This window comes from Marmota marmota, unplaced genomic scaffold (assembly GCF_001458135.2).
Source record: "Marmota marmota marmota unplaced genomic scaffold, marMar, whole genome shotgun sequence".
NCBI lineage: Eukaryota > Metazoa > Chordata > Mammalia > Rodentia > Sciuridae > Marmota > Marmota marmota.
The window spans coordinates 36,754,410-36,778,800 of NW_026000082.1; the positions used below are offsets into that span (position 1 = coordinate 36,754,410).

The window sequence follows — 24,391 nt, forward strand, 5'->3', positions numbered from 1 at the left end:
GTGTGGTATACAGTAAGTGCTTCATAAATGCATCATAAAGGAGACACAAGGTATACTTAAGGTCTTCATGCATCGTGGTATACAGTATGTGCTTTGTAAATGTATGAGTATGTATACATTTACTTAAGTGTGTGGTATAAGCAAACAGGTACTATACAACACCTGCCTTTATAAGTTGGAAACTTAGAATGAAGAGACATGTGTGCATAGAATTGCTTAAGTCACAAGTGTTCATTATATAATTTAAAATGGAAAAAAAATTATTTAATAAAGTTTAAAGATGAGGTGTTCCCCGCAAAGCTCCCGTGAGACAATGCAAGAATGTTTAGAGGTGAAATGATTGAGTTAGAGAGCCTTAACCTAAAAGTGCATTAATCCACTTGAATGGTATTACCTGGGTGGAAACGTAGGCAGATAGGATGTGGCTGGGTGAGGTGGGTCCCTGGGGGAATGCCTTTGGGGTACATATGCTTTCCCCAGTGAGCAGAGCTCCCTCTCTGCCCCCTGATTGCCAGATCCTGAACTGCTTTCCTCTCTACATCCCTCCGCCATGATGTTCTGCCTCTCCTTAAGCCTGGAGCAGCGGAGTTGGCCATCTATGGACTGAGACCTCAGAAACAGTGAGCGCCAAATAAAACTTTTCTTCCTCTAAAATTGTTCTCCTCGGGTCTTTTGGTCATGGCAGCAAACAAGCTGATTCAAACAAGAGGGAAACTATTGCTTCAATATAACACCCTGTCCTGAGGGGATGGTCCCAAGACTGCCCATCTATTAATTCATCTGCTCTTCATAGTAACCCTTAGGTAGTTAGCTAACCTTCCTTTTTCACAGATTTGGCGCCAAGATGTTAAGTAACTTGCCCTACACCACACTGCTAACAAGCCGTGCAGGTAGGATCTATGCTTTTAACCATTGCAGGGAAAAAGTGCTCAATTCAGCTTCCCTTGCATTGTGGGCATCTCTAGGTCTTCAGGGTTCATACAGCAGTCAGTAGCCATGTGTGGATTTCTAAATTTAAATTAAAATGGAAGGAAATTAAAAATCCAGTTCCTTAGGCACACTAGCCACATTTAAAGTGTTCTACAGCTGCATGTGGACAATGGCTGCCATATAGGACAGTAATGACATCGAACATTTCCGCCGTCACAGAAAGTGCTATTAGCCAGTGTTGTTCTGGATGAATCTAGAAAATATCAGCCAAACAAAAGACTCAAATTCAATATATACTGCATGGATTTTTTTTAATTAAATACCATCTCAGTGTTATTTGCACCTAGTACACATTTTTCTTTTTAAAAAATAAGACATGCTATATTAGCCATGAAGTTAACAAAATATAAGCATCCACATAGAATATGTCCTAAAGTGACTTCATTTACACAGCTTCTCAGGGAAACACACAAGCGACTTTCTTTTGCCTACCAGCCAGTGTGGGGTCGATCCTAGGAACTCACAGGCTGCTGGGTGGGGCTTCCCGCACTGCCCTGATGGATGCCCCGTCTGCACAGCACCCTGGAGCTGGCTGGTTCCTACTAGAAACGCAGGCCCTGCCTTCCCTGCCCAGCATTCAATCCCATGCTGCAAAACCCATCTTCAAAGCAGTCTCTGAACATGTTTAATGTCTAATCAGGGAACCCAGAATCCCAGGCTGTACAACAGGGGGCAGAGGAAGACCAGAGATCAGCGGAAGTTTAAACCCACGTTTGGTGATGTTCCATCAGGTACCTGGCTGCTGGGAGGACGGGGCTGTTCAATGGGGCTTGGAGCATCAAGGGCTGGGAACGTCAGAGCCATGAGTGACAACAGGACTCAGAGCTGGGAGTGGCTCCTACCAGCCAGTGCACATCACCATTAGTGGACAGTCCACTTTCACCTAGGGACAGCACCCGGGAATGGCCAGCCCAGGCAGATTCGGAACTCTGGACATGAGGGGCCCCCTTCGGCTGTCCTTTCCAGCTGCCTGAGACGATCCTCTGGCCGCACTCAGGAAACCACCACAGCCTTCTGCTCAGCCTTGAGGGGTGGTGTCACTACCCAGACCTGAGGACAGGGAGCTGCCTAGGCCCTGGTGGCAGTTCCTGGGTGGCACTGTCATTGTCACCCAGGAATGACCCATAGCAGACCTGAAATTAAGGTGCTCTTGTATCCACGCATCTCAAGAGAGCTGGCTGGCCCAAGGCCACATGGCTCATTAACCAAAGTGGGAAGGGACAGGGCTGGAGGGAGGCTGGGAGCACTCAGAAGGCCAAGGCCCATCACCTGGCTGGGTGCACTGAACAGCTCCCGCTGACCTTCCCTACCACTCCGCCCCTCCCTGACCCTAGAAAAACCACCCGGAAACAGGAATATCTGAAGAACACTGAAACCTGATCCTATTTCCCCTTGGTGTGTCCTTGCAGGCCCAGAGGTTGACCTTGAAAGGTGCCTTCTCAGCCCGTTTCTTCCTCCACACTGAACAAGGCCTCCTGTCCACTCAGAGCTCATCCTGCCATTCTCGTCCTCAGGAACCATCAATGGCTCCCAGGCCCTCCAGGGTACACTTTCCACTCTTCTGCCGGGTATTCAGGATGCTCAGCCTCCACTGCTGATCTTTCCTGGTTCATCTCCCACCCTTTTTTTTTTTTGCAAATGCTGGCTCTTCTGCTGGGGCAGAGTGTGTAAGACCACCCCACTCTACAGGCTCTGCTTAAATCTTAGCTTGGCCCCGTCATTGTCACTACTATCTGTTCCTGGGGCCAGAATCACCTCCAATTCTGAAAACCCTTTGGGCTCAGGGCCTGGCCTGTTGCTTTCTGTGGTCTGCTCTTGGGGCTGGGAGTGTAGCTCAGGGGTAGAGCCCTTGCCTATTGTGTGCAAGGCCTGGGGTTCATCCCTAGCCGTGCAAAAAAGTGTGCACCTCTCACAGCCCTGCAGGAGTAGCCTGCATCCCTGTGTCTCCCCCTGCTGGCTGGAGGATGGGAACCCTGTCCTGCTGGTAGCTTCACCCTCTAAATGCTTAACGAGTAGTAAATACCTCATAAATATTGTTGAACGGTTTCGATACTCATCCTAAGGGAACAAAAAGCTCTTTGTTGCCTTGGTAGGCATTTAAGACAATACAGAAGTGGTTAAGACACAATACAGAGTGGTTATCAGGACAACAGGAATTGTGAAGTCAGGGTGCTAAATCAGCATTAAGCACAATCTACAGAGATAAGTGACCTATCAACACTGGCCTGTTAACACTGTTATCTTGCCTTAGTTAAAGGCTGCCCTGGGAAGCAGCAGCTGATCTAAGTAGTACTCACAGGGTGGGGGAAAGCTACAGATCCTATAGGGCCACTCAACCTGCCGCAAGCAGCCCAGAGAGGAAATGGAAGCATAACTCTCACCTCCTAGCAGGGGCCCCTTGGGGTCCTAACAGCTGCCTCTTTCCACTGCAGGCTTTCGAGGGCTGTGATCTTGGGTTACTAGCTATGGTGCCATTTGCCAATGCAGATACTTGGGCCCTACCCCATAGGCCCACCTAAAATGTCTCCGTAGCTGGGGTGCAGGAATCTGCATTTTAAATAAACTCCTGAGGGACCCTTATGTTCATTAAAGTTTGCAAACCTTTCTTTCCTTTAAGATGATCAGGTCTGTGGCCAGAGGGAGCCACAGCCCATCTGTGAGTACAGCTGCTTCTCCCAGGCACAGTGCTGTGGCTGGGGACCCCAGCAGCCTGCACTGATTCCAGGGAAATGACCAGTACCTCACAGGTGGGTGGTGGGTCTCTGAAGGGAGAGCACAGAGGGGGTGGCTGCAGGCTGGCTCTGGGCCGAGCACCTCCAGACTTCCCAGCGGGTGTTGGGTGGGAAAGTAACTCAGATTTCGTCTGTCCTGTATAAAGACATCCTTGGCTCCAAGTCCTCCTATTCTCCCCCTTCTTCTCTAACTGCCCCATTCCTTTGGGGGAAACACGATCATGCAGTTCTCACAGGACCAACACCACGTTAGTTTCTAGAGCAGATCCAGCACTGATGACCAGAGGCCGAGGGACACTGCCAAGGTGCCAGTGACCGCGTGTTCCGCTCACAGCAGGCCTGCTATGCCCCTGAACGGAGCGAGTGGATACTGTCAAAAATACGAATTGTGAGTGAGACAGTGGGAGACGAGCCTGCGAGTGGCGGAGGATGACTTTAGAGGTCCCCAGGGCTTCGCTGGATTTAGGAGTAAGAGCAGAATCTCTGCCTGCAGCGCCTAAGAGCACGGCAACCTTGGTCACTGCCTGGGGAGGCTCAGTGCCCTCGGGAGGCCAGAAGGCTAAGCCAGGCTGGGCTGAATTCCACGCAGCCCACCTGGAATACTCTTCTCTCCCTCCCCAACCTCCCCATTTGGAAGTTCAAGACCAAGGTCACAAGGCTTTCCAAGATCCCCCTTCTATAGAGTTCTCGATTAAAAAAAAAAAAAAAAAAACTTGAAAGGCAAGTTGTAGAAAGAAGGGAGCCGTCAGCCCGGCGTGGGCGGCCAGGGGGGCGAGCTGCAGTCCGGGAGGCTCACTCCTTCTTGGTGTGCTCCAGCACTCGGTAGGGAACCCCCGGGGCACTTCGGGAGCCGTGTTCCTCTTGCATGACTGGCAGTGTGGCAGGAGCGTAGATCTCGGAAATGCTGTCGTTGTTTTCCAGGGCCCCATAGGAAAAAGAAGCTTTGAGGTCAGGCTGCACCGTCATCCCCTTGTCATGCATGTTTTGCATCCCTGAAATGAAATCCATGCCCCGTCATTATGCAGAAAGGAGGCCCAAGAGGCTGGGCCTTCCTCCACCCGCCACACTAAGCAGGCGGCCAGGGGCCAGTCATGTGCACGCCCATTTCCTGAATGCTTTAGGTTGAAAAGAGAACACTCAGAAAGGGACAGTTGCTAAGCAACAGAGATAAGTCTTCAGGAAATATGCGCACAGACCAGCCACTGACCAGCCACTGTCTGGAGGAACCACCAGTGGACCTAGAATGAGATGGGATGTGTGTTTGGACCCACGGTGGGGTGGAAAGGGCACCATGCTTTGGATGTGGTAGATGCCAACACTCGACTGCTGAATGAACTCAGAAGTCAGAGCACTTCACTGTACTGTTGAGGGATGAGAGTAACTTAGGCATCATGGACATGGGGGGGGGGGCAGATGCATCATGATGCTTGGAGGGTGCTGATCTTCAACACCAGCATCCCTTGTCCGAGTGCAGGGTGACGTACGGCCATGTTAGTGCTCTGTGGGCACGTGACGCTGGGTTTCTACTCATATTTGAAGGCAGAGATCTTAATGAATTCCTTTAGCCTTACCCTGTAACTCCTCCAGTTAGGGGGGACCTGGTTACTTTTGAGGGCATCTCTTCTCTTGTCAAGGAATAGACTCTCAGATTCTCCTGTCCCCAGGATGAGTTAGAAGAAGCTGACTGCAAAGTGTCTTCCTGAAGACACAATGGGTAATAGCTGGCATCTGATGGCTTAACGTGCCCCCAAGTAGTAATAGTGCCAATGGTAACAATGGTGACAGTGGCCGAGGTCTGAGTGTTCAGATGGTGGCAGACACAGTTCTGAACAGCTGGACGGTTGTTTTTCACACGACCCTCACAGCTGCTGCTGAGGAGAGTGAGGCAGTTGGAGGCTCACTGCCCGAGAACAGCAGCTCTCCAGTGGCAGTGCCAGGCTGCCAATCCAGGGGGCCACACTCTGAAGCCACTCTTAGCTGGAAGGCTGTGTGGTCTCCCCACATATCTGCACTGAATCCCCAAAGGATTCTAGGACAGGGGTAGCTGCCGCCCTCATTTCCTAGATAAGAAAACAGATTCAGTGGCTGGGGTTGTGACTGAGCGGGTAGAACGCTCGCCTTGTACGTGTGGGGCCCTGGGTTCCCTCCTCAGCACCACATATAAAATAAAGGTACTGTGTCCACCTACAACTAAAAACATATTAAAAAGAAAGAAAACAGATTCATAGAGAAGGAGCAATGTGCTTGGGATCACACAGCCGGTGAGACACGGGGCTGGGCTCTGCTCTTCTCCAGCCTGCAGCTGGCCTGGGAGCACCCAGTCGGTGGAAGGCCCCTTGCCTCCATGTGGCACATGACTCAGATAATGGTCATTTGAAGGGCACAGCTGAAGAGTCTGTGGTTTGGATTTGGGGTGACTGTTCCTCAGGGAAGAGGAGTGGCTTACAAGGCATTGTTTAGCTTTTGATCTTGACAATGTTCCCCAGGCAAAGAGGACCAGGAACACACCTACAGTTGAGCAGATTCAGGTTTATGGATGCACCCCAGTAAGATGCACGCCCTGGGGAGCCAGGGGTGTGTGAGTCACAGGGTGTCAGAAAGGATTCATTCTGGGATTTGGGTGGGGGTGGGGCCGGGTGGGGAGGGGTCGAGGAAGGGAGGCTNGGGTTTGGGGTGCGGGTGGGCCGGGTGGGGGAGGGGGTCGAGGAAGGGAGGCTCTGCTGTGGCTCCAATGCTGTCCAGAGAGCGCGGCTACTTCTCCTGGGATCTTAGTAGGTCTTCTCGAGGAGGGAAGCCTAGGCTGAGGCTGCAGATGTGACTGGCAAGGAGGCAGGAGGGTCTCACACTAGCCTGCGGGGTGCAGGGTGGGCTGCTGGTCTTTTTATGCGGTGTGGACAATGTTTATGTTTTGTCTGTGCTCAGACATGACAACAGAGTGGCCCTGTTTGTGTGGTCACCCATGATGGCCAGCGTGGCCTTGTGCTATGGTTTGGATCTGGAATGTCTCCCAACAGCTCATGCATTGAAAGCATGTTCCCCAAGGCAGCAAGGTGCAGAGGTGGGCTCTCAGGCAGGACTGGATCCTGATCCACTGATGGCTGGGAGTCGGGAGCCGGGTGGAGGGAGGTCACTGAGGCTGTGCTCTTCCTCTCCCTCTGTTTCCTGCTGCCTTGGACTTGGCCTGTCACAAACTGGACTGGAACCTGTGAGCCAAAATAAGTCTTTCCTCCCTCAAATTTTTCTTGTCAGGGATTTTGGTCACACAATAAGCTTATCTGCCACTGGAGATGTATGACATGGTTCTGCTCAGCAGGAGGCATCAGAGCCAGTAGAGGACCAGTGGGCTCCTGGGATGGGGGTAGGGGGCTGCTTCTCTCTTCTCAGGTTCAAGGAGGCTCTGGATCCCTAATACTTAAAGCCAATCTAAACTGACACGTAGCGAATTTTTGGAATTTGGAGACCTCTGGAGCAGCAGCTACTGGTCTGCTGTGTGGATAGCAATCCAGGCAGACAAAAGGCCAGGTCCTCCTGCTGACTAGGACACCGAGGGGCTGGAAGACAGACTGTGGCAGTTTCGTTGTGTCTGTGCTACCAGGTCCAACAAGCGTTTGAAAACTTGCAAAGTTTTTTAAAGCAAAAGGGGAATGAAACAAAATTCAAGCTGGCATCTACCATGTCCCAGACACGGTGCAAGAGGCCCTTCCGTATGACACCACTGTCCCGGAAGGAACCCAGTTTACAAGTGAGGATGAGCAGGTGGCAAAGGTGGGATTTGAATCCAAGTCATCTGCACCACAAGCTCACACTCTTCACAGGACAGAACACGCCTTGAATCAGGAGTGTCCTGACAGCCACCCTGATAGGGTAGGGTCTCCCTTCCTTGATGTCTGACCTCCCCTCTAGTCACAAGGTACAAAGAGAAAGTTCAAGAAGCACACCTACAAACAGGCCACAGAATGTTGGAATCTAAGATTACCCGAGGTTACCTTCTATTTTCCACCAAAAATGTCTGTATATATGTATATACAAGTATTTGTATAGATATATACACATACGTAGTTCACAAACACGAACGCACATACACATACACATACACGCACACACAGAGTTGACACCTCACCTATCTGGAATTCAGCTATCCAGCGCCCTCATCTATCCGGAACACAGCCGAGAAACAAGGAAGTAAGCAAAAAAGGCATCTGAGCAGCCAGATTAGACGTTTCAAGGTCCATGCACCAAAGCCCATGCACTTGACTCCTAGGGGAGCCTCGGGTCCCCACCTTGGAGCTCACTCCACTTGGTTTTACACGTAACTTGAACAAGCGGGGTGAAATGGGAAGAGTGACGTGGAGCTGCCCTCCTCAGGCAGGCTGGTCACAGCGAGAATGACAGACAACAGCTGGACAGCACGAGGTGAGGAGGTAATACAGAAAGGACAATCAACTGCTTTCGCTGGGGATGGGTGGTAAGGGAGCACCTCGGTCAGCCCTGAGGACACTCCTGTGTCACAGAATCACCACCCAAAAGCTGCTCTGTGTCATCAGTGTGTCTGCATTTTGTTAATGAAGAATGGAGATTATGTTTTAGAGATAGAGCTCCACCTTACATATTTAAGTTCATGGTCACTGGCAACCTACAGAATCCAGGACAGCAACTCTCGCTGGGGCTGGCCCAACACCCGACTCCCCAGCCCGAATCCCTCTTGGCTGCACAGCACTCTCGGTTCTCTGCTGGCCCCGCCACTCCCTGCTGTGCAGCGCTGGGCGGATTCAGGATTCACGTGTTTATGTTACTGTCCAGGCTTAAAGGCATCTGACCTTGTGCTTCTCAGCTCCCCAGAAAATTAGAACAATCCACTCCCTTGTGGAATCCAGGGAGTGAGGTTATAGGATTTGAATTTCATTCATCCTGTTTTCCTTCCCCTCTCTGATCATTCCATTCCAACAAGATGAATGGATTTTTCCACTTTCAGGCATGAAGCCTGGCGCTGCAGATCATAATTACATTCAGTGTCCATCAGGGTTTTCTCTAAAAGATCCCAAAATCGTCAGGGGAACGGGCAAGATGTACTCTCAAAACCATCCGAGGTGCCTTAGCTGTTGCCTCCTCTTCTGCACAATGAGATTTAAAAAAAAAGAAAGAAAGAAAGAAAAAACAGTCACACTGTAAAGGCACAGAACACAGTTCCTGTACCCAGCCCAGAGCTGCGCGCGTCTCTTTTGCAACAGGAAATGGCAGTCATTCTATACAGAGGGCCAGTGGGACACGTGGGGTCTGAACGTTACCTGGCATGGCATCCATGGAAATGTAGGGCTCAAATGGAATGGCCTTCTTCCTGTTCCGCGTGATTAAGAAGACGCCCAGGAACGCAATGAGGCACCTGAGGGAGGGAGATAAGGGACTCTTGCAATCACAGGTGCTAAGGGAAAGGCCCCACAGCCCAGAGAGCGGCCAGGTTGGGGGTGGGGGGGTATGAACACTAGTTGAATAATAACAGCCCAGCAGCCCACGTGCCCCGTAGGCACCAAGCTGTAATCAGAATAAATCAGACTCTCCTGATTCTTTCACTTCTACTCGGCCAGGAGTCTCAGAACCTTGTCTTTAAAAACAAATATAAAAACAGAAGTACAGAAAAGTAAAAATCTTTAAAAACTGAAAAGGGGGCTTCCTGTGCCCCCCCAGCCCCTCTCCGCACTCCAGGTAGGTGTGTAGTCTTCCCCAGTATTTTTCTATTTTTTCCTGATAGCTTATGTAAACTAGTTTCTAAAAATAGATGTGTAATTTACATGCAATAAAATCCAAGAACCCTAAATGTACATCTGGGTGGCTTTTGCTTCTGTCATCAGGTCCCAGGCCCAGACAGAACCATTCCCCCCCTCCTTGGAAGCTTTCTGTGCCACTTCCAGATGCAACAGGAAATGGCAGTCATTCTATACGGAGAGAGCCTGTGCCTGACTTCTCACTATGGACGCCATTTACCTATTTTCAAATTCTCCTTAGTCAAATCGTACAACCTCTACTTCTTATATCCAATAAATTATTTTTAAGATTCATCTACTTGGGCTGGGGTTGTGGCTCAGGGACAGAGCGCTTGCCTTGCATGTGTGAGGCCCTGGGTTCGATCCTTAGCACCATATAAAAATAAACAAAATAAAGATATTGTGCCCATGTATAATTAAAAGAAAATTAAAGAAAGATTCATCTACTTTATTGCATGTATTAATAATTCATTAGTTTTAGTTGTGTAGCACCCATCGTCTGAATATTCTATACTTTTTTCTGCTCTCCTGTTGAAAGACATTTAGGGTGTTTCTCATTGGAGCTTATTATAGATAAAGCTACTATAAATACTCATATTGGAGACATTTTACCAAAATATGCACTCATTTCTTTTGGGTAAAAATCTAGATGTGGAGGGCTGGGGTTGTGGATCAGCGGTAGAGCACTGGGCTAGCAAGTGCAAAGCCTTGGATTTGATCCTCAGCACCACATAAAAATAAAGGTATTATGTCCAATTACTACTACTAAAAAAAAAAAAAAAAGAGAGAAAGACATCTAGATGTATGAATTGCTGGAACATGGGGCAGGCCCCACTTTTAAAAAAATGTACCTTTTTTTTTCATGTAATGCACCCTACAAGGGGTTCTTTGTCAGCACCTACAGGCTGGCCTCAAGTTTTCAAATGGCACCATAGCGCTTTACTATACAAATACAGCACAACTAATTTATCCTATGTCATCGATATCAGCTTACCTCTAATTGTTAGCTTATATAATTAATTTAAAAATTAAATACTTCATGTGTCTTTTATGTTCCCCTTCAAATGTTCTTCCAAGTTAAGTTTTACAAATTGAATGCTACATTAAAAAAGTATACTTATTTAACATGTTTATTGATGTTGACAAATTGTACCCCCACATTCAAGTACCCCTGGTCTCCCCTGCCACTTACTTTGAGACACAGAAAAGTCTGGTGGTTCATTTTCAAAATCTAGTATTCCTCCTTAATTGGATCCAATTGTAGCCCTTCTCTTTTGCCCACCCTAATTCTAAAATTAGCCAATTGCATTGGATTGTCACCCTGAACTCCTCCAATCAGGGTGAAGGACAGCACTGGCCATGTTCAAGATGTAAGCAGGTGGACTCGGGGCGCGCGCAGGTGCACTTGCTAGCCAGGTTCGGGAAGCCCCCTCTGCTAGAAGCATAGGTTTGCCTTGCCCACCCCCACCCCACTTCTGAGCCCGTGTTTGATTTCTCATGGCACCTCCTTATTTCTACTGTAGCCAACAGAATATTATCAATCCTGTTAAGTTTCTGCAAAATGTTGGTCTCTTATGGAACTTTAATGTGTTTCTTAGATGTGGGGTAAGGATGAGAGCCTTTTCATGGGTCAAAAAGGTATTGTTTTAGAAATGACCAAGAGATTAACACCCCAAAGAGAAGAGAGGAGGAGATATTGAGGAGTAAGATGGAAGGTCCAGACCCACAGCTCCCTGGCTCTGAGGGATCCTGAGACTGGAGCCCAGCCCCCTGCTGTGCCTGGCCCAGCGTGCCCGGGACTCACCCGAGTGCAAACATGCAGATGTGCAGCGCATCCTCCCCGACGAAGTCCAGGTAAAACACTGCACCTGTGTCAGCCAGGAATAAAAACGTCACCCATCTGTCTGGGATGGGCTAGCTCTTCCCTGCAGGGAACAGATGCCTGGAGACATTAGAGTAACGACTAAAAGCCACCTAGGGGAACAGATGGTCTCCCTGTCCCCAACCCTGCAAGCCCCCTCTCATCTTTACCTTTCTTTTTTGAATGTTTTGAGATAATATCAGACTCCACAATTGCAGAGTCCCACGTACCTACCCTTCCTCCAGCTTTTGATCATGTAACCACAATGCATGATCAAGACCAGGACAATGACACTGCCATGATGCTCCTAATGGATGCCACCGACCTTCTTTACCATTCTCACACACACACACGCACATAAGGCACGCACGCCTTCGCCCCTCCCCGCTGTTGGGCTGGATACACAGCCCCTGTGTCTGCATCCTCAGGGGCTCTGGGCCATGGTGGTCAGCGGATGCCCAGCCAACAGCTCCACTATTGCAGTGTTGGGGGTACCGCGCCCACTGCGCTGCCCTGCAGCCTACCTCTGTCTGGCATCGCTGCAACCCCATGGCTTCCTACTGTATTCCGGGGCTCCTACCCCCCTGCTTGGCTCATTTCTGACTCAACCACAGCATCTGCTATTGCTTGCAACCTTGACTTGTTTACCATCTTCTTGACCAAGGTTCTCGGTTGGGACTTAGCTGTGGCTGCTCGGGTGGAGCCGCTCACAGCCCAGGTCCTGGGAGGCTGTGTGCCCTTGTTCCTGCCCCTGAGAATGGATCTGGGTCCAACCTGTCCTAAGTGCAGGGCGCCGCTGCCCAGCCGGGCCCTCTTCCAGCGGAGGTGCTTGGTCCTTATCAGCTTGTTTACTCTGAGGACTTTTAGTCACCATTGCAATTTTAAAAATAAACAACAAGCTCATTGATACACTTGAAACCTCACAAGCTGCTTGAGAAAAAAACTGGAAAAAAAAATTGGGGGTGGAATGGAAGAAAAGGGGACTCTAATTAAATGATCGCTTTCTGAGCACCTACGATGTTGCATATGCTTCAAAAACTCACGACCTCTAAAAATGATGTAGAACAGATGTCTGATCACTTGGCTAGTAGGGGCTGGGGTGCTGTAGATGACAACCCAGATTGTTGAAGAAACCCTGGCTGGGATCTCCAAGCAGTATGGGGCAGAGGCACTTGGATCATATGTAATGCTATTCTAGGAGCTAAGTGTGATTACTCCCATTTTGGAAACATGGAACTGAGCTCAGAGGGCTTAAGTGACTTTACGAAGGTCACACCGTGAGCATATCTGCACTGAGATGCTAACCCAGGTCTTGCACATTCTCCATGAAGTCACATGACTCCACAGGCAGAACCAGTCAATGGGGCAGTGGTCAAGCCCCTACCCACTGGGGTGATGCCCCTGCTGCTATGGCAGAAGACAGGAACCTATGATGGCCCCCTTACCTGCAGTGATGGCCACAGTGGTAGACAGGATGTAGCCCACACTGGCAATCAAGGAGGAGTCGTAGATCTGGGAGGCTTGGCTTAAGAACCTGCAACACAAGCACTCGGTCAGGGGCCAGCTAGGGCTGTGACAGTGCAGCTTGGTCTGAAGCGTGAGGGGACATCCTCGGGTTAGGAGAGTGGCCTCCTCACATTAGGGACACCTGTGTCCTAGGTCTGGGGCCCACCCCAACCCCCAAGTGGGCACCACCTTCCTGTTTTGCACTTTTGATTGCAGGATCTCATCATCTGAGATGCCTGTCCCACCTCTTCTTACCCTGAAAAAGGCCACTCCTGGGTCTCTTCCACCTGCCACCCCTGCCAAGAAATGCTTAGAGCACATGTCACAATTTGCCTGGTGCTGTACTTATTTTTAAAAATTTTCTTCTAAATTCAAAATAATGTGATCACTGCAGTAAATACAGAAAAAAAAGAGAAAAGTAGATTCCCTCCTGATCTCTGCATCCGTGATTAACGCTATCTCAGGTAGAACAGATTCCTCATCCTTTCTGGGGTGGCATTCTGGGGAGGACACCCCACACACCATCAGCTGTAGATCTCTGTTTATGGGTTGTCCCCCATCAGGGCTGTGAGTGCCTTGGGCAGGGACTGTGGCTCTGTGCTGGGCGCCCTGAGAGGAGCCAAAGCCCCTGGCAGGCATCCACGTATGCCCTGGGGCTCAGCAGAGGCTGCACCAGGCGCTGACTCCCTGGGGACAACTGGAATTCTCCGCAGTGGACTAAAAATAACCACAGTCAGAATGGTGGTGGTGGTGATGACCATCGTCAGGAAGAGCTGATGAGCACAGGACGTTATCTGGGGACTGCACTGGGTCTGTGTGACGCTTGGGCAGGGACTACTCTCCTTGTGATGGACAGCCCACGCCCCAGGGAGGCTGAGCAGGAGGCCGGGAGCTGGACGCCTGGGCTCAGCTCTGGGCCCCGCCACTCCCCAGCTCAGTTCCCCATGTACAGAAAGGGGACAGCACCTCCCTCCAGAGGGTGCCCTGAGGACCAGATGAGCAAGTCCTGTGAAGCACAGTGCGGCCCCGTGGGGGACCCTGGGGGCCTCATGGCTGTGGACACCAAGCCCAGGGCTGGCTTCTGAGCTGAATGAGCCTCGTGCCCCTCCTCAGGCTGGCCACCTGCAACATTGCTGGGGCAACAGGGCTCAGGGCGAGGCCCAGGCCTCCCTCGGGGTGGCTGGTTCAATTCCTGTGCTGAGAGAAAGGAACGCACACTCTCGGACTTGGGAAGGTTTGGGGTGATTTCCTGAGGAACAGAAATGACCCCCCTTACTTTCCCATCTAGCAGACAAGTGGCCGCCTCCTAGGGAGGGCAAGGCCTCGTCTGAAGTCCTCAGATGGACACATGCCCGCCGGGAGAAGAGGGGGAGACAGGCTGCCTCACCACAGGTCCTCACAGTGTGGGGGAACAGAAAATCCACCCTGGGCTTGTCTTTCAGGTGGCACAGAGTCCCTCCTCGTGACAGCTCAGCGCCCTTGTCCCTCCTGTAACCTGGAGGTCAACCCCGGGATCGGATCCTCCCCATGGCTTTAAAACCCAATGCTGTCAGATCCAGAGGACACACGAGGCCTGCGTGGCAAGGCCTGGGCGGGAAAGCCCTGTGACTCACGCGGCTTGGTAGATGGCGGTGGCCACCATGCACACGAACATCACGTAGAAGATGGGGTAGTCGAGCTGCAGGTTCCCCTGGATGGACAGGACCAGCATCCCAGCCACAGCCTTGACTGTCACCACTGTCATGGAGCCTGCAGATGGAGGACAAGGGCGCGGGTAGTCCCGGGAGATGCGGGAGTCAGGCGGGCGTATGACCCCTAAGGACCTGGTGAGAGATGAGGGTCGGCCAGTAGCCAACCTGCTAACGGTGAGATGAGATATTTGGGTTGTTTCTCTTCACCTCTCATCAAAGAAATGGGGAGGGGGCAGCAGAACAGACAGGTGTTTCCAGCTCGCCTCAGGGGGCCAGTGTGCTCAGTCCTCTGCACCTGAGTGCCCACCCCGCGCCCGGCTCGCAGCAGAAGCACAAGGCCCAAAGGAGCTTCAGGTGGATAAACTAACCTCCTTGGAGCAGCAGCCTCATGGCGGCCACAGGAAAAACACGGTGTGCCAAGGGCCCGGGAGCTTTTCAATGCTCAGTCATTTGTATTTTTAAAAACGTTTATCCCAAGAAGTTTCCAGTGTTTCAGAACGCACACCCCGTGCCATGCACACACACTCCCCATGCGTGTGTGCTTATGTATTTCAGAACTCTAGTCACACAACACTGTCCTCGTGTGGCATATACATTATAAACCAGGACAGGAAATATAATTTAAAAGGGAAATGAAAAAATATCACCTGGGTAGCCTCAGCAGAGCGTCCCATCACCCTCTGGAGACCATGGCCTTGACCCGGGGTGCAGGACGGCTCCTGGGCACACACCATCAGGCGCCCTGCCAGGCAGGGGTTACAAGAACAGACCCCGAGCAGGAGGTGAGTGGGGCCTGGCCCAGTCCCTGCTCTGCCCTCTCTAGCCACAGCCTGTTGCACAGTGGCTTCTGGGCCCCTTGGCCATTGCACCAGTTTCCAAACAGCCACTGAAGATGGGCTCGTGCCACCAGGCCGCCCTTGGGAGATGAGGGGACTGGCCTGCTGCCTCAGAACCGCTGGCCTTCCTACCCCTGAGGAGAGGATGCTTCTGGACTCAGGTTCCTCCAACCCACTTGGAAAGTCGTCACCAATGAATGAAGGACCTATTGACATTGTGACAGGGCTGAGCCTCAAAACACCATGCTCAGCCAAAGGAGCCAGTCACCAAGGCCACAGGCTCCACACAGAGAAGATGCTCGAGGGCAGAGCTCTGAGGAAGGACGCTGGGTGGGGGGACGCTGGGGCTGGGCAAGGGATGCTGGGACGGGGGAGGGGACGGGAAGTAACTGTTCACAGCACGAGGTTTATTTTGGGGGTGACAAAGCCGTTCTAGCACTAGAGGAGGGCTGCAGAGCTCCAGGGCTGCACTAAGAGCCCCGAAAGGTGGGCTTCCAATGGGTGTGGGGGGGTTATGCCATATAAATTCTAACTCCATAAAGCTGTCCCACCAAAATAATAAATTAGAACAATGCAAACCTGTGCTCAGGGATGGCTTTTGGGGGAGGGGCAGAAGAGAAGCCACAGGAACCGGGTCTTCGTGCCCATCCCACGTAAGCCCTGATCCTCCCGGCCAGTTGGGGTTCTCTTGTACCCCTTTTTAGAGTGAGGACGGTGGCTTAAACAGGGAAAGTCACCAGCCGGGGACCATAGCATCAGCAAGAGGCAGCGCCCAGCGGATGTGTGCCCCCTTCTCCTATGAAGTTACATGCAGGTGGGTCCGTCTGTCCACTAACCAGACTCAGGAGCCATCTCCCCAACAGAACCATCCTTCTGAAAGGACAGGAGAGGGATCGAGAGAGGGAGAGAGGAATGGGGGGAGAGGGAGAGAGGTGGGGGGAGGGAGAGAGGGAGAGAAGGATCTGGCTTTGCCTTGAGCCCAGCATGGATTCTGCATGGCCCCTGGAGGGCTGCGCCACCTCTGGCCTCCTCTAAGTGACCTCTGGGCTCGCCTCCCTTGCTCTGCCTGAGGCTTCCTCTCTGTAGATGCCAAGGCCCCACTCACACAGCCCACGTGGTTGCCAACCTGCCCAAGGCCATCGCCTCCTTCTATGGAGGCTCCCGAGGACAGAACGAGTCTGTCCCTCTGTCCCACTGTGGAAGCAGCAGCTCCCGGCTCTTAGGAGGCTCCTTTGAGTGAGAATCCTGGAAATGAAGGGGCTGCCTCCCTCAGCAGGACCCCTGTTCCTGCAGCTGTCCACAGAGTGCCCACCCTGGTTGGCATCAGAGGCTTCTGCATCCAGAGGCCTCGGCTCCATCAACAAAACCCCCATTTCCTTCTGAGGCCACTGGCAAAACCCCACCCCCAGGCCCCACTCACCGAGCAAAGCCACCAAGAGGAGAATCACGACGATGCTGTTGGCATTCTTCTCCTTGTAGAAGTAGAGCAGCAGGCAGAAGAGAATGATCTCCACCAGCTACGGGGCAGCAAGGGGAGGTCAGAGCGGCCACCGAGGGCCCAGGGGGGCATCCCTGCAGGGCAGGGCCATCTGGCCTGCCGCACTCTCAGTTATGGGCCCTCTGAGTTAAAGGGACTGAACACCAAGCGTTTCCACTGCCAGATCCAGTGGGAAGGAAACGCCCCGGGAGGGGTCCTGTCCTTGGGCAGCATGGGACAGCTGCCGCTCCCTCAGGCCAGAGCTTAGAGGGAGATGGGCCGCCTCATCTCCATCGGTCTCATCAGGTTGAGATGGGCTGTCCCCATGTCACTCCTCCAGGGGTGTCCCCATCACACCTGGGCGGGTTGAAGAGGAGACACTTGTTCACCCAGCAATTTGGTCAGGAACACAGTGTTCACCCCCCTTGTCCCAACCCAGGAGGAGGAAGGCATCTGGAGTGAGGGTCAGCTGAGCTGTCTCCAAACTGGTGTGTGACCTTGGGCAAGTCGACTTCCCTAACCCTCAGCCACCCGCTCTGAGTCGCAGGGATAATAATCCTAACTCTCCAGGGACAGAGGAGGCGCTTACTAAAGAGCCTGGTCATGGGGCAGGACTTGTTCTCAGCGCTTTATCCCCATCACACACATCAGCAAAATAATTCTATGAAGTGGATGTGGTCACAAGTGAGCCAATGGCAGAATGCGGCTTTGAACCTGGGCAGCCAGGGCAGCCTGGCTCCTGGACCATGGACAGTCTCACCAGACCACGTGGTTGAGGTCAGGGCCAGGTGCTCCGTTGGCAGAGCTGACTACCAGACGCCCAGCCTGAACTCTGAGAGGTGCCCCCCACCCTGCATCAGTGACTGTCCTTTCCACCCTCAGAGCCCAGGCGTTTGGCCGAGGCTTCCCCGTCAGCCACCAGCACCCAGCAACTCAAAGCAGGAACTGGGACAGGGCTCAGCGCCCCGCCAACCCCACACCCTACAGAATCTGCTTCGCAAAGAAACCAACGCAGAAACATCAATGGGTGTTTGAAAAAGAAAAAAATTAACATCCTTATGATTAGAGGCCCTAAGACACAAGCCGTTTCTGTCGGGAGTCACCCTGGCTCCAAAGACTAACTTCCCCATAACCCGAGAAGAGCCGTCCAATGGTGAGCCCTGCTGGCTCACATGATCCTTACCCACCAATCAGACTAGCCCTGCTGGCTCACATGATCCTTACCCACCAATCAGAAAGCACCCCAGCCAACTGTCAAACCTTTCAACCATTAAACTGTCATAACCATCAAACCACCCGGGCTCTATAAAGATGCAGAGCTGTTCCTCAATAAACGGGCATTTTCTCTGACGACAACGAGCCTTGTTCATTCTTTCAGTTCCCGAGTCCCCTGCTTCTCCCCGGCCTTGGTTCCAGTAACTATGTATGGTATTTTGTCATTGCCACAGTCAGGGTGTGACCTCCTGTTGGGAGGATTCTGGTTACATTAACAATCTCATTTGCACGAGGCCATCATAATCATCTTCCGTTGCTAGGGACACCCCACCAGGCAGATGTGGGGGTCACCACCAACAGCCCCAGGTCATGCCTGTGTTCAGCAGGGGTGGGCTGGAGTGGGGTCCCAATCTTCCCGATGGTTCTTCACGCTTCAACGTGTGCTCCAACAGCCCTTGGCGCTAAGTCCCCAGGTGGCTGCCCGGGTGCTGGCGTCTCCTGAGAGGCCCTAAGTCCTGTGAGGACTGTCACACTCATCAGCAAAACAATTCTATGAAGCGGATGTGGTCACAGTCCCAAGTAAGCCAATGGCAGAACGGGGAAATCAGAATCTCACTGATTTCTTAACCCTCCATGTCTGGCTCACGGGAAGCATGCAGTAAATAGTTATTAATCTGGTCTGGCCAAGTCTCTGGCTGGAAGCGCTGCCTCACAGTGATGACAGAGTGAGACAAACTGACTCTGGGCATCTACCTGGTGCTGGGTGACCTACACGTCTCCTCATGTAGCTCCAACCACAATCCCAAGTCCAGTGATTCTTGCCACTTCACAGAGAAGAAAACAGAGAGAGAAACTGACTTGCGCAAGGCCGCACTGCACATGAGGGATTTGTGCTCAAGACTCCCTAAGTGAAAGGGCTGCTTGGGCCAAGGCTTCTTGGGAGGGGCAGGACCTTGGCTCTGTCCTGTGCACACTTCTCCATGCCCACTAGGGAACTTTGGACCTGGCTGGCGGTAGGGAGATGGTCAGGGGAATCCATCCTCTTCCTGTGGCCTCTCAGAGGAAAAGGATATTCCAGGGAACTCGAGGCCCAGTCAGGGTCCCGGCTGCTCAGATCAGAGGAAGACAGTGAACGCCAGGCAGCTGGGCCTAGGGGAGCAGGTGGCAGGCGAGGCCAGATGGCCTGGCCTTCACACCCAGCTCTGCTGCCACGGACAGGACGCGGACCCTGAGCACGTCAGCTCACCTCACGGAACCCCGGCTGCCCCTCCTGGCCTTCCATCAGCTGCCAACAGCTGGGTGGCACCGGGGAAATAATGTGCTTAAACCTTTTAGGATTTTAACTTGTCACAAAGATTTTCAGTGGTCACTGTAAAATTCTGGATGAAAGATGAAGAATAAATGAAAATGAGTCAAAATTCCATCTCAGAGACGACTCCCTGGAATTTGTTTTTTTCATGTGGTTTCCACAGACAGTCTATGGACCAACCTGAATAGCCCCAGAAATGTGAGGCTGGCATCATGCCACGTGCGGCTCTAGTTGTCACTGAGGACGAGTGGCATCCACACTCCTGTGAACTGCGACTCCCGCCAGCCTGGCCTCAGAGACCATGAGACGTGCTGTGATTCCTGGAATCCCCTACTGCTGGGTACGGAGGTTTCTGCTTCCTGGACCCGATCCCCTCCTGCCATCTCAGGTGAGGCCCGGAGCCTTCTCTTACCGTGTACAGGAGGAAAGGCCAGCTCACGAGGTGCCTGGTGATGTTCTCTCCCGTCATCTTCTCGTGGCTGTTGGGGGCGAAGGTCACCAGCAGGTAGGTGCCCACGATAGCCAAGCCGCAGCCCACGAAGGACAAGACATAGCGCCCTGCAGGGAGGGAGGGGTGTCAGTGGCCTCTGTGGGCACAGGCCCAGAGCAGGGGGTGCCTCAGTAACACAAGGTCAGGTTTTCCTTGAAGTACCTGAGACCTGTTTGTATTTGGGGGTTTTCTTTAAAAAATAAATTATCTTCCTTAATGCCCATTCTTTCTTTTTCTTTTCAATACCAGGGACTGAACCCAAGGGTGTTAAACTACTGAACCACACCCCAGCCCTTTCGATTACTTTTTATTTTGAGACAGAGTCTCATTTTGTTGCTTACAGCCTGGCTAAATGGCTGAGGCTGGCTTCAAACCTGCAATCCTCCTGCTTCAGCCCCCAGAGCTACTGGGATTACAAGCGCATGCCTCCATGCCTGGCTCTGTTGATTTTTTCTGAAGTACTCTCTGTGATCTAACATGATCTGATTTGGTTGTTTGCTTGTTTATTGTATCCCCAACACACATTCACACCAAGAGACTAGCATCTCTGTGGGAGCAGGAACCCCGTCTGCTATATCTCCAGCACCTACAACACAGCATGGTACTTGGTTATTGGGGGGAACACTTCTTCCCCGCTCCTCATGTTTCCATGTGGAGGGACCTCTGTTAAAGTAACATTTCTACTTGTAATACTGTTGGTCCATGTTTTCCACTGGGTGGAGCTGACCTATTCTTAAAAGTTTAAACCTAGGGGTTTAGATATTGGTCTCAGGGCTAACTGGGAGCTGGGGCACATTGTGGGAGCTGTGAATAAGTTCTTGGGGCTGCATACCTAAGCTGCAGGCTCCAATCCCGCCTTTATTGGTAACAGTGAGAACATCCGGCCTCCTGGGTTTGACCCTATTGCTCTGGAACTCAGTGCGCCTTTTCCCAGGCCTCAAAGCTCCCAGTAATAGATGCTCAATAAATGCAGACCGGATGGAGTGAATGAAGGCCCATTTTCAAAAGTCTCACAGACGATTCTGGTGTGTAGCCTGGCCTGGGGACCAGTGATCAAAACACCCAGCTCAGGGGGTGCTGAGGACAGTACAGAATCACAGACAGGGATAGGCGGTAGGCAGTCTCTTAATTAGGGTGAGCTAGTTTTCTCTTGAATAAAAGACACAAGCATAAAACGCAGGACGGGGATCGAGGGATGGACTTACTCAGAAAGTCTCTAGGTTTCCATTTTTCTTTGATGAATATGATTCCTATGATGGCGCTAGCTGGAAGGAGAGAGGACAGAAGAGAGAAGTGAGGCTGCTGTCACTCAGAGGATGTCCCTTTGCCTGTGCCCTCGGGGCTGGCTCGTTCCAGGGGAGCTTGTTACTTCCTGACCTCTCACTCCCAGGAGCCCAGTCCCCTCTGTCCCTGTTCCTCCACCTCGGGAAGGAGCCCCTCCGAGTCTCCCAGGGTCCCCAGGAGCCAGACAACGCCCAAGAGCCACAGTGGAGGCCCCTCGCTAGAGGCAGGTGCTGTAGTTGGCTCTATCAGACACGCAGGGACACTGAGGCTGGACGGGGTGAAGGACCCACCCAAGATCATGCGGCTCGTGATGTGGGCCAGGCTCTGGCTTCCTCATCACAACGTCCACCTTGGTGGCTCCCTCTGTCCTGTCCTCTCCTCGACTCTTCCATGTCTGCAGATGCTAGGACAGGGCCAGCGGTCACTGTGAATGGACCTGGCTCACTCTCCCGAGGCGATTCCCAGCTCTCAGTCTAGGAGATGTGCTGCTGAATCCAGCTGCCCCTTGCTGGGTGCTGACCATCAGTAGCTTGAAGGGAGCCACAGCGGACTGACCACCCTTGCTCTGTGATCAGCAGCCCCGTGGACCAGCTGCTGCTTTTCTCCCTGTCCGCCTCCCTTTCTTTTCTCCTGTCTCTGTCTCTTTCTGTCTGTGAGTCAGTTTATCCACATTCCACTGAAAATAAAACTACTTCTCTTGAGTTATAGGGGCAGTTAAATAAGGTAATATTTAAATTAAATATTTAATTTAAATCACTTTGGTACATAGCAAATGCTTTATAACTAAACTATTATCATTAAAGTACCTAGAGCAGTGATGGATAAGCCAGAGGTACCCAATGAATGGTAGTCGCTGTCGTTGTTGTGATTATTATTTGCAGTACCAGGGATTGAACCCAGGGGCACTTTGCCACTGAGCCACATCCCCAGCCCTTTTTATTTTATTTAAAGACAGGGTCTCACTAAGTTGCTTAGGGCCTAAGTTGCTGAGGCTGGCCTTGAACTTGTGATCCTCCTGCCTCAGCCTCCTGAGTTGCTGGAATTATAGGCGTGTTATTATTTTTAGTATTATTTTTTCCTGGGTAACCTCAGAAGCTCTAAGAGTCCCTTAGGTCTCATGGCTGACACCTGAAATCTCATCATAATTCAGGCCTTTATTTTTAAGAATATTTCATATTTATTAAAGTTTAAAGACTAACAGTTAAAGTGCTAGTTACTCAGTCACTCATCTCTCTCTGCAATGGGCAGGAGAGAGAGACAAGGGCATAAATCTAAATAAGTACAGGGGCTGGGCAGAAAATGGTCAGAAGTCAACAGAGAAAGGTTGAGGTGTGCCACACGCTTGCCTTATGAGGGGTGTTCAGACGACACCACAGAGCAACGCTGTACGGGCAGCAGCAGGCCCGAGGACCTGCTCACCAGACCCCCCAGACAGGGACAAGGCCTTAAAACGGGGTCAAGGAGAGCAAAGTGTTTGTGAAGCTACTGACATCATTACTTTGAGAATTTTTTTCTGATTCTATTTCATTTGTGACCTCAGGACATTGGGATCCTTTGTCTTGCATTGATTCAAATCCTCCGAGTTGCTGGTTTGGGGAAAATGCCAGATGTGGAAGTAAATGTAGTTATTAAAGGGGACTCAGGTCAGGCACGGTGGCACACTCCTGTAATCTCAGAGGCTCAGGAGGCTAAGGCAAGAGGATCGTGAGTTCAAAGCCAGCCTCAGCAAAAGCGAGGCCCTAAGCAACTCAGTGAGACCCTGTCTCTAAATAAAATACAAACTAGGGCTGGGGATGTGGCTCAGTGGTCGAGTGTCCTTGAGTTCAATCCCTGATACCCCCCCCCCAACAACAACAACAAAAAAGAAATCGGTTGCTGCAAAAAGATCCCGAGTGCACTTCTAGAGGTGCAGGTTATCTGAACCCCAGAAAGGCGATTTATCTTGATGGTGCAAACACGTGGGTGAGGGTTCATCTCCCTCTTGCTGTGGAAATAAAAAGCCATCCTGACAAACTTCCTGAACAGGTTCTGGCGCCCGAGGCTCATGGGCTGGGGAAGTAACTCTATCCCTCGGGCCTCCCTGTACAATGCGGAGAACAGGCATCTCCCGGGGCGGCTGGTGGGAGGGTCAGGAGGCTGGCGGGTGGGCACACCAGGGCCAGGCCGCCGCCCTCTGTCAACGCCTGCTGCTCTCACAGCAAGAGCCGCTTGTTTGCTGAGTGCTCTGACCCTGGTGGTGGCACTGGCCCCGGGCAGGGCGGGACGGGTCTTACCTATCACGGAGACGGCGCTGAGGGGCACGATCAGCGAGAGCGGGGCGAAGGCGTAGGAGGCGAACACGCCCAGCTCGCCCAGCAGCATGAGGAAGAGGCCCAGCCACCATGTCTTGGTCTTGAAGTAGGCGCGCGGGTCCTTGGTGCCCGCCAGGCGGATGTGGCAGTACTTCTGGAACCCAGAGAGAACGAGACTCGCCCAAATGCCGCGAGGCACGTCTCCCAGGTCTGCACCCACCTTTAAGAATCACCCGGAGCCCTTACTGAGAGAAGATAAGCCGCAGCCAGCTGCACGCCAGCTCTCCCCCGTCACTCTAAGGCAGTTGTCCCCAACGATGAGGGGCTGAGAACCACCGAACCTTCCCTGGAAACCTGGATGGACACCTGCCTGGGCTCCTCCCCAGGGTCACCGCAGTGGGCAGTGGGAACGGGCACTGCTAACGCACACCACAGGCAGAGGGCAATCGGGGCGGGAGCCAGGTCCAAGGTCCCCGCCGTGGCCTGGCCTTCTCCCTCTGGCTGCAGTTCCCGGGGGTGCTCACGTATGGGATGCTCGCTGGTCATGCTCCCTTCTGTAGAAGGGGCCAGCAGCTTCTGCTGGGCAGCCGCGTGGGTATCAGTGGGCTTTGCCTCCCCTGGGCAGACCATGGCTCAAGCATGGCCAGCGCTCCTATGTTTCTGGAAACGTGAACTGGGCACAGACACCGAGGCGGTAACTGAGGAAGGCTATGAGTCATGTGGAATTAGAGGACAAGTGTGCTAACTGGGAATCCTGGACACACGCACACACGCACAGGCGTGTACGACACACGCACAGGCGCGTATACATGCACACAGGCGTGTGCACACATGCATGGCAGAGGTGCACAAGGCATGGGTGTACGAGCCCCACACCTGTCCACAGGGCTACAGTTTCACACCTGCTCTAGGAGGGGGAGGGGAGGTGGGGAGGGAAGTGGGCGGGGGCT

The 24,391-nt window shown here is 52.2% G+C and overlaps 1 protein-coding gene across 3 annotated transcripts in view; it reads right to left on the minus strand.

Annotated features, from left to right (window-relative positions):
• Positions 1-1,224: 1,224 nt before the first annotated feature.
• The window catches only part of Nipal3 (NIPA like domain containing 3), a 45,289-nt gene continuing 22,122 nt past the window's right edge, over positions 1,225-24,391 (minus strand). For 2 of the 3 annotated variants that reach the window (XM_015485509.2, XM_048816079.1), the window contains exons 4-12: positions 23,424-23,595; positions 21,072-21,131; positions 19,789-19,934; positions 16,796-16,892; positions 14,462-14,597; positions 12,788-12,876; positions 11,286-11,349; positions 9,008-9,102; positions 1,225-4,714 (exon numbers count right to left, since the gene is read on the minus strand). In XM_015485509.2, the coding sequence (XP_015340995.1) occupies positions 4,515-4,714; positions 9,008-9,102; positions 11,286-11,349; positions 12,788-12,876; positions 14,462-14,597; positions 16,796-16,892; positions 19,789-19,934; positions 21,072-21,131; positions 23,424-23,595 (1,059 nt within the window). In that variant the 3' untranslated portion in view covers positions 1,225-4,514. Of the gene's footprint in view, positions 4,715-7,842; positions 7,875-9,007; positions 9,103-11,285; positions 11,350-12,787; positions 12,877-14,461; positions 14,598-16,795; positions 16,893-19,788; positions 19,935-21,071; positions 21,132-23,423; positions 23,596-24,391 lie in introns of all 3 variants that reach the window. The other variant, XM_048816080.1, reaches the window with a different exon arrangement.